Raw genomic sequence first — 12,652 nt, 5'->3', positions numbered from 1 at the left:
AGTACTTCATTTATTCAGTTAAAATAATTATATTAGCACAAAATATTAACTGCATTACATGGTGAGAAGCATGATTTAGCAATACTAGGAAATAGTATTCTGCTATAGCAGAAAATTGATATAGCTTTTTTTTTTACAATAATATGAAACATTCTCCAATGTAGATTAATTTAACATAATGCAATATTTTAAACTATCATTATTATACTTTACACCAATTGATGAAATTTTAAATTTGCTCCATGAGCTCTAAATCTTATTTCCAGACAGCAATGGAATCAGATATAGAACCTCAGGATTTTTGTAGCAATGCCATGTATTCATTGAAGTGAATCAAAACATTTTTACTCTTCAGCAGACCTAATGACTTGGAAATGTCTATATGTAATGGTGTACTCAGTGTGTACCACTATAGAGCAGATATGATAAGAAGGATAGCTATATGGATATTTGTTGGGTTTATTGTTTACAGACTAAACTTCAATTTTATTGAATCTGCCAGAGCTTCTGTGCAATTGCAGCTATTATCAAACTGCTTCTGGCATGATTTATTCTAATTATTAGCAAGTAATTGTGGAATTGAACCATTCTGTAATTCAATAGAAATGAAAACCAGGAGTAATGTAGAATGCCAAGTGGGATGTTACTTGTCAATTAACTATTTCATACACTTACGCATGATAATTAGATTGACCCCAGGTATTGGGCACTATTGTAGTTCAAATCATATCAATCTGAAAATGTCAATAACATGCTTGTATATTTCCTTCATTACAACAACAAGTCTATTTTAAGATCACTTCATTAGCTGTAAAGAGATTTAATATATCTTGAGTGCAACAAGAAAGTCTGCATAAGCTGTGATTGCAGTAAATGTGCTGGAGAAACTCAATAGGTTCCATAGCTTCCATCAGATCTATAACCAACTTTTCAGGCCTGAACCCTTCATCAAAGTGGGAGGAAAAAGTAGGCAGATCCCTGAATAAAATTACAGGGGAAGGAGAGAAGAAAGGGCAGTGGTAGGAGCCACAGACCAACAGCCGGGAGGCCATAGGTGGACATGTTAGGAGGGCAGGAGAGAAAAGCTGCAAATTAATCAGAGGAGGGGATAGCTCTTTGAATTCAGAGCTGCAGGAAAGGGGACAGAGAGATAGGTGAAGAGAGAAAGAGAGAGGGGGGGGTAGGTAGGTGGAAGAAGGTAGACATAGGTTTGGTATGCTCCGGTTTGCAGGTGATCTCAGCTTGCCAAGATGGCAATAACATCAACTTCTTTGGTTTCCATTAGGCCCCCATCTCTCATTTTCACTAATTTTAACCTGACAGATATTGAATATACCTTATTTAGTCATTTGTTTTTAAATTTTAATGTTTTGTTCTGAATTCAATTGTTTCAAATAGTTTGCAAGTTCATTTAAAAATTCTATAAAATTAATGCAAATTCCATTTCTGAACATTTTTATTTTGTTACATTGTTTTCAGCTAACAGTTTATATTCCTTAATTTTAATTGTTTTACTTTTAAGATTTTTGAAATTTCTCAGGCTATGGTGTACCCACCAATGCATGTGACAAGATCTTGTTCAAAGAGCATAATATTCAGCCTCCTTCCCCAACATGAATGAATTTCATGTGCTCGCATTGAAGATGGCATAATTTTGCTTGGGAGTCCATCATTTTAAAGTATCTGACAACTCTAAGATTGGGACAAGACAAAAACCAGATTAGCACATTGTGTCAATTTACCACCATCAGCTATGATTTTTGAAGCAACTTATGTCAGAGCAGAAAAATTGATTATTAGTGTTAAATTAGCTAATTATTAACTCCTGCATCATTTTGTCTCTTTCCATCTGGTTACTTTCCCTTCAGTCCCTTCTTCCATCCACCTAATGTAATCGGTGGATTACATTAATTGGTAAGCCAAGATGTGGTTATTTTTAAGTGAACATTAAAGTGTTCTTCAATTACAAACCAGCAAATCCAAGAAACAAATTTATAACCTGCTTAATGGAATTGATTTTTTTGTTTTACTTTTTAAATGCTTCCAAATTGAGGCTTCTTAATGGAACAGATGCTGGAAAATGTTTACTTGCTGTTCAAAATGACTAATTCACCTCAGTCCTGATACTTACAACCTCAGTACTGCTAGTTACAACACTCTCCTTTTCAATAAGTCACCAGCTATATTCTATAAGCACAGACTGAGAGCTGGCTTCAATCATTGGATGCATTTTATGCAAGCATCTCATCAAATACATGCAAATAATGTCTGTGACAAACATGATAGAATATAAAATGAAGGTTAAAGGTGTTTTGTTCATTTAAAAAACAGTATTAATTTTTTTAAAAGGCAAACAACAAAGTTATGAGGTATACACTGCCCGATAAGGATGGTGTGGTGATATGTATATACTGTTCTCTCCTGCTTTGTGTATAAGTGGATGGCCCGCCCACTGATGACTCAATCCCCTGTAACCCCTCCCCCTGTGACCTGGCCATAAAGGTTGACCTCCCTTCCCCCTTCCATTCATTCAAGCACATGGAGTTGGCCCAGCTGAAATCTAATGTGTATTAAAGCCTATCGTTCCTCTACCACTCAGCCTTCAGAGTCATTAACTGTGCATATCAGATGGGAAACCATATCAAAAGTAATGAAAGTAGAGAACCAGAATATGGTGTGGTCTCTCCAGCGGAAACTTGATCGGAAGCCACCACATCTCTCAAAATTCACAAAATTCTGTGGACCCCGTGGTTGAAGTAAAAACACAAAATGCTGGAGACCTGCTGAGTTTCTCCAGCACTTTGTGTTTTTACAGCTCTCAATCAAGGTCAAGACCATCCATACGGTGCACTCACCTTGTAACTGGCCTTCTACAAAAAAACACATCACTGGCTCTGTTAATCGCCTGTCCTGTTTTGGACTACCTAGGCTGGCCCCACTGACCAGCAGGGGGTTATAAAGCCCAACATCTTGAGCAGCTGGCTCTCTCTTCCCTAAGGAACAAACAAGAGCTCCACACCAGGTCACACGCCAGAACCAATGCTGGAGAATTGATATCAAAGTGTGTGCCAGTAACGGGTACAGGGCTTTTGTGGTGCACACTAGCATTGTTGTACTGTGCTTCTTCTCTTAACTAATCGTGGTGCCATGCCTGCACTGGGTGGTGGGTACTGTTGATGAATCTTACTCTATATTTTATTTATATCTAGTGTGAATTGCTTCTTTAGTTGCATCTGATGCAACTGCTGTATATATCTTGTGTGTGTGAGTGAGTGTGATTGCCCTCATGGGCAAATAAAACTTAAGTTATAAACGATAAGACTCGTTGCTTCTCTGACCCATTAAACTTGTTCCTTGCTTAACAAACAGTTAAATAAGTCATATTATTTGCAATAAATATGTATCCTTTTAAAGCACTGAATCACAGGAGGGAAAGAAGTCCATCCACGGTGGATGATTAATACATCATAAAAGTAAGATTATAATGTAGCACAATGAAGCCAGTTTGGAATTTCTTTTAGATTTAACAAAAAATATTGAATAGGAAAAGTAAAATAGAATATGAGAGTTATCATTTGAGAAACACAAACAAGTCAGATGAGTTTCCAAAGATATGCTGTATAACAAAGACAAAAAAAAATTCAAAAAAAATTTCCTTCCATATTGAGACAGGAAAATATAATGGAGAACAAGAAAATGCCAGAGAAATTAAATTAATGTACTGTGTCTGTCTTCACTAAGAAATGATTAATCAATTATCAAGAACTAGAGGTCATGGTCTCAAAATAAGGAGTCAACTATTTAATACTGGGATGAAAATGAATTCCTTCACCTAGAGGGTACTGATTCTTTAGTACTGTGTGGGAGCACTAGGGAGAGGCACATATAATGAGAATTTCAGTATATAGATAGCCTGAGATGAAAGGTCAGCATGGCTTTATCAACACAGCCACACCTCAAGGATACATGCTTAGTCCACTGGTCTACTCACGAAACACCCATGACTATGTGGCCAAGCACAATTCCAGTGCTATCTACAAATTTGCTGATGACACCAAGGGTTGATGATAGAAAGGACTCCCATCACCCAGCCCATGCCCTCTTCACATTGGGATAAAGGTACTGGAGCCTAAAGAAGAACACTCAGTGGCACAAGGACAACTTCTTACTCGCTGCCATCAGATACCTGAGTAATTAATGAACCAAAAATACTGCCTTACTTTGACTTTCCGTGCGCTATTTTCAAAGGTGGTTTATATAAATGTTTGCATTGTAATGCTGCCACCAAACAATGTTTATGACTTGTTCGTGATATTAAATTCTGATTCTGATATACAAACATGCTGGAAAAATTCAGCAGGTTATGCAGCTTCCATACAACCTACACATTAACCAACGCTTCACTCTAGGCCCTGGCGAAGAACCTAGTCCCAAAACGTTGGTTGTCCTTTACATCCTATGGATGCTGCATGCCCTGCTGTATTTCTCCAGAATGATTGTGCATTGCACACATGTGGTGCTACCACTATGTATATATGTATATAGATATATGTATGTGTAGTAGGGGCTGGCCTGCCACTTGAACCTGGGATTCCTCTCTCCCAGATATGCCTATGGGGGTTGTTGTGCCCAAACTCCTCCCTTATTACCTGCCTTGGAACTGGGCCAGCAACATGCAAGCTGTGCTGACACTCTGGGGTAGTTGAAGCTTGTTAATCTTGAATCTCTGTCTGATTGTGGTTGAACAGAATGGAACAAGCTAACTAAGACAAAAAACTTAGTCCTGTTTCTATTTTTTTATGCTGCATTCCCAAACACTTTAAGAGCAAAAGCTGAATTCAGGAATGCAATAGCTCCCCTCTAATAATTCTCACACATTTAGACTAACAGCAAACATACCTCAGCATTTCAAAGAGATGTGTGTGGAACACAGTACTGTGGACATGTCTGGGTATGTCCTCATTGGGTTGGGGAGGCTGACCCGTCTTCTGTACCTGTAGCCACTCCCCATAAGATCCCGTAACAAAGGCTGAAAGCCCTAGTCTTCTCCCTCATGCCTGCCTTGGACGTGAGCCAGATGCATGTGGCATCATGTCTGGGTTTTCTGATTAATAAAGCTTTTGACTGCTTACTTCATGTCTGTGAGTGGCCATTGATCAAGCTACAATTTTGAAGTGCCATGGACAAGGCAATCTGACTGGAGAAGCTGGAGATCGATCCAAAGGAATTAGAGGCCTCTAAAAAGTTTGATAGGTCACTATACTGTTTGAAGGCCTACCTGAGGTGCCACGACATAACAGCCGATGGTGATTGGTACAACCTGCTCTTCACAGTTGTGGGCCATCAAGTGTACCAAATAATTTGCAACTGCAATGGATATGAAAAGGCAATGGCTCTACTCAAACAGCAATTCAGAGCTCTAATGAACATGATGTACATGCGCTTCCAGCTGGGAACCTGATGCCAGGGCTCGGGTGAGTCGGTCATGAGACCCATGCGGGTACTGGCATGAGCCTGTGGGTGCTGGGATGTGACTGCAGCTACCTACCAGGAGGAGCTCATACGCGATGGGCTATTCACTGGATTCCACTCCCATCACATAAGGGAACGACTCCTGAAGAAAGGAAATTGGTCCCTACAGGAAGTCGTACAGGTGGCCTAAATGATGGAGACTGCCTAAAAAAGCATGGAGATCTACTCAGTGGGCTACGTGGCCGCCAGGTGGGGAAAACTGGCCAAGTCATCTTGGGTCTCAGGGCTCCTGATTGCTGCTGACACCGCTGAGCATAGGAGATGCAACTACTGCGGCCAAACCAAACACCTGCGAAAGTACTGCCCGGCCCATGGTGCAGCCTGCTCGAACTGTCGGAGGAAAGGACACTATGCCAAGGTATGTTGTTCTCAGCCCCATTCTAGAAGTGTTGCATACGGACTGCGACCCACATTGTCATCTTGGGCTGGCCCACTTACGCTGTCATTTCCATTTGCCGAGAACTGAACTTCAGGACCAGGGGCACAATGACACAGAGTAACATCACATCTGGCTTTACTTCCAGAGTTCTCCACGTGCGATCCTTGGGGGCAGCCATCTTCACGATCTCCCAGGAGGCCATCTTGGTGGCAGCTATCCTAATGACATAGCAGCAGCAACTCGGAAGTGAGCTGACATTTTCCTCCATCGTGCTGGACCAGATGGGGTGATTGATGATGGACATCAAGGTAAATGGCCACCTCATTGGCTGCCTGTTCGACACGGGAAGCACTGAGAGCTTCATACACCCGGGCACAGCCAAACATTATTCCCTGACTGTGGCCCCATTCAGGTGCAAGGTAGCAATAGCCTCCAAATCCCTCTCTGTGGAAATTAGCGGGAGCGACACTGTAACTCTAACCATGGTGGGCATGAAATATAAGAACTTCAGACTGGTGGTGATGCCCACCTCTGCACACGCATCATATTGGGGCTGGATTTCTAGTGCCATCTTAAGGGTGCTGATGCAGTTTGATGAGCTCCACACACCCCTCTCTCCACCCCCTTACACATCAGTAATAACCAGTTCTGGGAGGCCCTGCCAATTTCCTGAAGAGGCCCAATCACATGCTCGAATGCCAGGTCAGCCACTCAATCTGCGGCCTGAACACCCTCCGGGTTCCTCCGCCTCCACTGTTCCAAAACATCAACCTGGACTGCAAACCTGTGGCCACTAAGAGGAGGAGATACAGCCACGGATACAGGGAATTCATTAAGACAGAGGTGGAGTGGCTGCTGGTGTTCACCATAATAGAACCAAGTAACCATCCCTGGAGGGTGCAAGTAGTGGTGCAGAGTAGGGAGAAGTACCAAATGGTGATAGACTACAGTGAGACCATCAACCAGTTCACCTTACTGGACACCTACCCTGTGCCCCGTATAGCTGATGTGGTGTATGAGATCGCAATGTATAGGGTCTTCTTTTTCATAGACCGCAAATTGGGATATCACCAAATCCCAATTTGCCCAAAAGACCGGCCATACATAGCATTTGAGGCCAACAGCTGATTCTACCATTTTCTGCGTGTCCGATTCAGCCTTATAAATGGGGTGTCAGTGTTACAAAGGAAAATGGACCACATGGTGGATGACTACAAACTAAAGGCTACATATCCATACCTGGACAATGTCACCAACTGCGGCCATGACCAGAAGGAATACGACAAGAACCTGTAGACCAGTGATTCTCAACCTTTTTCTTTCCACTCACATACCAATTTAAGTATTCCCTTTGCCATAGGTCCTCTGTGATTAGTAAGGGATGGGTTAAGTTGGTATGTGGGTAGAAATAAAATGTTTGAAAACCACTGTTTTAATCACACCTAACTGACTCAATATGTGCACGGTTTCATTATTCCAAAGGAAATGGGCCAATGACAATTTTTCTCAAGCAAAATATTTCAGTAACAATTGGGTTTAGAGCAGCCATTCTCAACCTTCCCTTCCCACTCATATACCACCTTAAGCCATCCTTTACCAATCGCAGAGCACCAATGGCATAGGGATTACTTAAAGTAGTATGTGAGTGGAAAGAAAAAGGTTTAGAACAACTGCTATAGAGGTTCCTGGCTACTATAAAGGCCCTCAATCTCACATACAATAAGAAAAAAGTGCATGATTAGCACCAAGCGGCTGGCAATCATGGGGTACATAATGAGGAGCATGGTGTAATCGCCCCCGAACCCAAGCACATGTGGCCGCTTCTGGAATTACCAGAACCCCAAGGCTTTAAAAAGATGCCTGGGGCTCTTCTTGTATTATGCCCAATGGATCACCAGCCATGCAGAAAAGGCCCAACCCCTAGTGAAATCCACTACCTTCCCCCTGTTGGAGGAGGCCTGTCAGGTTTTTGAGGGCATCCCTGCCAAGGCAGGGATACGCGCCGTTAATGGACCTGCCCCATTCCAAGTGGAAAATGATGCCTCTGAATTTGATCTGGCTGCCACACTGAACCAAGCAGGCAAGCCAGAGACATTATTTTCTCACCCCCTCAAAGGCCCTGAATGCTGGCACTCCCCTGTTGATAAGGAGGTACAAGCTATAGTGGAGGCCATGTGTCACTGGCCGGCAGACCATTCACCCTGCTGGCGGACCAGAGAACTGTTGCTTTTATGTTTAACAATAAACAGCAGGGTAAAATAAAAAATGACAAGATCATGAGGTGGAGAATTGAGCTGTCCATCTACAATTATGAAATCTTGTAACAGCTGAGCAAGCTCAATGAGCCACCCGATGCCCTGTCCAGGGGAACCTGTGCAAGGGTGTAAGTTGATCGCCTCCAGGGTGCCTCTGCCACCCGAGGTCACAATGCTCTACCATTTTGTGAGGGCTCGTAAAATCCTCTACTCAGTGGAGGAAGTCAGGGAGCTTACTCGCAATTGCCCAGTCTGTGCGGAATGCCACAATTTTACAGACCTGAGAGAGCCTTTTGAACATCTCAGCATGGTCTTCAAGGGGCCCCCTCCTGTCCATGAATCAGAACATCTACTTCTTGAGCATCATGTTTGAATACTCACATTTCCCATTCTCCATCCTCTGCTCAACATGACCACATCCATGATCATTAAAGTACTCCCAAGTTACGTTCATAGCGATCAGGGATCCGCCTTCATGAATGAGGAGTTGCAGCAATACTTCCTTTCCAGAGGCATAGCTATGAGCAGAACCACCAGCTCCAACCCCCATGAGAATGGGCAGTTGATGAGGGAGAATGGTACGATCTGGAAGGCAGTCCTTTTGGCTCTCAAGTCCTCAAGTATCCCACTGGCAAGAGATCCTTCCAGAAGTACTGCATGCCATCAGGTCCCTACTTTGCATTGCAACTAACACAATGCCACATGAAAAATTATTTTCCTTCCCTAGGAGGTCAGCATTAGGAACCATGCTGCTGGTCTGGCTGATGACCCCAAGGCTGGTGCTTCTCTGGAAGCATGTTGGAATGCAGAAGGCAGATCCACTGGTAGAGGAAGTGTACCTTCAGCAAGCTAACACATAGTATGCTTTGGTAAGGTACCCAGACAGAGGGGATGATACAGTGTCCATCCGGGACCTGGCGCGAGCGGGGACCCCAGTACGGAAGTGCACCCAATATCCCCGGGGAGTGACCAATTGGCACCAGGGATCACCCTGACAAATGACGTGTGATCCCACCTCCAGCATTGCCCCCCGATTGTCCTCCCCCACTGGAGTGTTCCCTCCCCTACTACAGCTACAAACAAATTCCCTACCTCCTACAGACCTGGTAGGCATAGACACTGTTCAGCCCTCCAACACTCAGCCGGTCGAACAAGCCACCATTCTGCAGGAATCAATGATACAGCAATGAGTACTTTGGAGATCTCAGCACCAAATAAAACTGCCAGAGCAGCTGAATCTATGAACTGCATGGACTGCAAGACCCATGCTGATGGACATTGCCCCGCAAAACCACACAGAGGGAGTGAATGTGCTGGAACACTATACTGCAAGCATATCCTCACTGGGCTGGGCAGGTTGGTCCATCTTCTGTACCTGTAGCTTCTCCCCATAAGATCCCCTAATAAAGGTTGATAACCCTAGTCTCCTCCCTCATACCTGCCTTGGACATGAGACAGCCAAGGTTTTCTGATAAATAAAGCCTTTGACTACTTGCTTCATGTCCGCAGGTGGTTATTTTGTGCCTCAAAATTATAGAGTGCTACAGAAATTTAAACCTATTTCACATGGCCAGTATTAATAATCCATAAAAACAAGGCAAATCACAAAACTTAACAATTTCAGTGGCACTGTGCTCCACACATTCAATGAGGACACCTGGGAAATGACTGAATGTAGGGCTTGTTGTTGTTTGTTGTTTGTCCTTCATAGTCGAAGATGATCATGGCTTCAAAGTTATGTTGCGCGTTGGGTTTGAAGTCATGACTTACGCTTGACTTGGATTAAAGTGAGGGAGAGTTGCGCAGGTCGTCAGCCTCACTCTCTTGCCCCGGCCTATCTGGACCCAGTGGCAAGACATAGTTGAGATGGCTGGAGACAGATCAGGATGCAGTGGATGGCCAGCAGTGTTCACTGTGCTCTATTAGTGCTCCATGACGCATTGCTGAGAATTACATTTCTGCCCATTGAACCAGTGAAGGTTTCTTCTGCAGAGTCTGCCAAATCCAGGCTTTACAATCTTAAAGCATGTGATACTGACAAAGTGATTCACCAAGCCTGGTTACTAACCTTCCTCAAATCCTTTGATTCATTAAAGACATCAGAGAAGGTTGAGAAAAGATGATCCTTGTGATAAGGGACTACAATTGTAAAGATATATTGGAGAAACTAGGGAAATTTCCTTTAGAGAATAAAAAGCTGAAGGGAGACCTGATAAAAGTTTTGTCAAGGCTACAGACAAGGGATCAGGTATGACCAGTTGCTTTGGTCAAGATTCAGAATAGTCAAATGGGCTGAAAATCCAAAGATTTTACCTAAATTGTGCTAGTGCCTAGAAATTGTCCTGCATGACTGCCTAGCTGTCTGCTTCAAGTATATCTCTCATCCATCCTTGCTTAAAGAACATACCTCCCATGGTGACTGTTCCAGGAACGGTGGGCCCCCAGCGGATCACATGTGTGGTTGATGATGAAAATCATGTTTTAATTTGATGTGAAATACTGTGTAATAGAGAGGCGGTAGTGATTATGGCTTTTGTGGGATTTTTTTTGATATATGTTAGTGGGGTTTTTTGGAAGGCTGGCGGCAAAACACTGCATGTCAAACTGCATGAGTTTTTCAAGCTTTGTTGGGACCAAGGAAAACTGCCTCAGGACCTTCGTGATGCCATCATCATCACCCTGTACAAAAACAAAGGCGAGAAATCAGACTTCTCAAACTACAGGGGAATCACGCTGCTCTCCATTGCAGGCAAAATCTTCGCTAGGATTCTCCTAAATAGAATAATACCTAGCGTCGCCGAGAATGTTCTCCCAGAATCATAGTGCGGCTTTCGCGCGAACAGAGGAACTACTGACATGGTCTTTGCCCTCAGACAGCTCCAAGAAAAGTGCAGAGAACAAAACAAAGGACTCTACATCACCTTTGTTGACCTCACCAAAGCCTTCGACACCGTGAGCAGGAAAGGGCTTTGGCAAATACTAGAGCGCATCGGATGCCCCCCAAAGTTCCTCAACATGGTTATCCAACTGCATGAAAACCAAAAAGGTCGGGTCAGATACAGCAATGAGCTCTCTGAACCCTTCTCCTTTAACAATGGCGTGAAGCAAGGCTGCATTCTCGCACCAACCCTCTTTTAAATCTTCTTCAGCATGATGCTGAACCAAGCCTTGAAAGACCTCAACAATGAAGATGCTGTTTACATCCGGTACCGCACGGATGGCAGTCTTTTCAATCTGAGGCGCCTGCAAGCTCACACCAAGACACAAGAGCAACTTGTCCGTGAATTACTCTTTGCAGATGATGCCGCTTTAGTTGCCCATTCAGAGCCAGCTCTTCAGCGCTTGACGTCCTGTTTTGCGGGAACTGCCAAAATGTTTGGCCTGGAAGTCAGCCTGAAGAAAACTGAGGTCCTCCATCAGCCAGCTCCCCACCATGACTACCAGCCCCCCCACATCTCCATTGGGCACACAAAACACAAAACGGTCAACCAATTTACCTATCTCGGCTGCACCATTTCATCAGATGCAAAGATCGACAACGAGATAGACAACAGACTCGCCAAGGCAAATAGCGCCTTTGGAAGACTACACAAAAGATTCTGGAAAAACAACCAACTAAAAAATCTCACAAAGATAAGCATATACAGAGCCGTTGTCATACCCACACTCTTGTTCGGCTCCGAATCATGGGTCCTCTACCGGCATCACCTACGGCTCCTAGAACGCTTCCACCAGTGTTGTCTCCGCTCCATCCTCAACATTCATTGGAGCGACTTCATCCCTAACATCGAAGTACTCGAGATGGCAGAGACTGACAGCATCGAATCCACGCTGCTGAAGATCCAACTGTGCTGGGTAGGTCACGTCTCCAGAATGGAGGACCATTGATTCCCAAGATCGTGATATATGCAAAGCTCTCCACTGGCCACCGTGACAGAGGTGCACCAAAGAAGAGGTACAAGGACTGCCTAAAGAAATCTCTTGGTGCCTGCCACATTGACCACCGCCAATGGGCTGATATCGCCTCAAACCGTGCATCTTGGCGCCTCACAGTTCAGCGGGCAGCAACCTCCTTTGAAGAAGACAGCAGAGCCCACCTCACTGACAAAAGACAAAGGAGGAAAAACCCAACACCGAACCCCAACCAACCAATTTTCCCCTGCAACCGCTGCAACCGTGTCTGCCTGTCCCGCATCGGACTTGTCAGCCACAAATGAGCCTGCAGCTGACGTGGACTTTTACCCCCTCCATAAATCTTCGTCCGCGAAGCCAAGTCAAAGAAAAAAAAGAAGTGGGTTTTAGTTGTAGCTCAGAGATCGTTTTGTGTCTTGTATTGTTGTAGTCTTAAATAAAGTTTGTACATTAAAAAAAGAGCATGCCTCCCTGCCCCTCGGGGAGTAATCTCTCACCTCTATCCCATTGAGGCTGCATCTAATCTTCATAAGCTAGTCTCCTCTTAGTAAAAAGCTTGTTTCTTACTTTGCTG

General features: G+C 44.0%; 1 protein-coding gene across 12 annotated transcripts in view; it reads right to left on the bottom strand.

The window, feature by feature from the left end:
- Window positions 1–1,438: 1,438 nt before the first annotated feature.
- LOC138751446 (uncharacterized) overlaps window positions 1,439–12,652 on the bottom strand; it is a 74,806-nt gene continuing 63,592 nt past the window's right edge. For 7 of the 12 annotated variants that reach the window (XR_011349929.1, XR_011349927.1, XR_011349930.1 and 4 more), the window contains 2 exons: window positions 9,259–9,329; window positions 1,439–1,692 (listed from right to left, as the gene is read on the bottom strand). Coding sequence is in view for 2 of the 12 variants with exons in the window: in XM_069913731.1 (XP_069769832.1) it covers window positions 1,670–1,692; window positions 9,270–9,329 (83 nt within the window). In the remaining 10 variants the exon portion in view is untranslated. The remainder of the gene's footprint in view (window positions 1,693–9,258; window positions 9,330–12,652) is intronic. The other 5 variants (XR_011349931.1, XR_011349937.1, XM_069913731.1 and 2 more) reach the window with 2 other exon arrangements.

The sequence above is a fragment of the Narcine bancroftii genome, chromosome 1 (assembly GCF_036971445.1).
Source record: "Narcine bancroftii isolate sNarBan1 chromosome 1, sNarBan1.hap1, whole genome shotgun sequence".
Lineage (NCBI taxonomy): Eukaryota > Metazoa > Chordata > Chondrichthyes > Torpediniformes > Narcinidae > Narcine > Narcine bancroftii.
The sequence above is the reverse complement of the archived record's forward strand: the minus strand, read 5'-3'. Positions and strand labels throughout refer to the sequence as shown.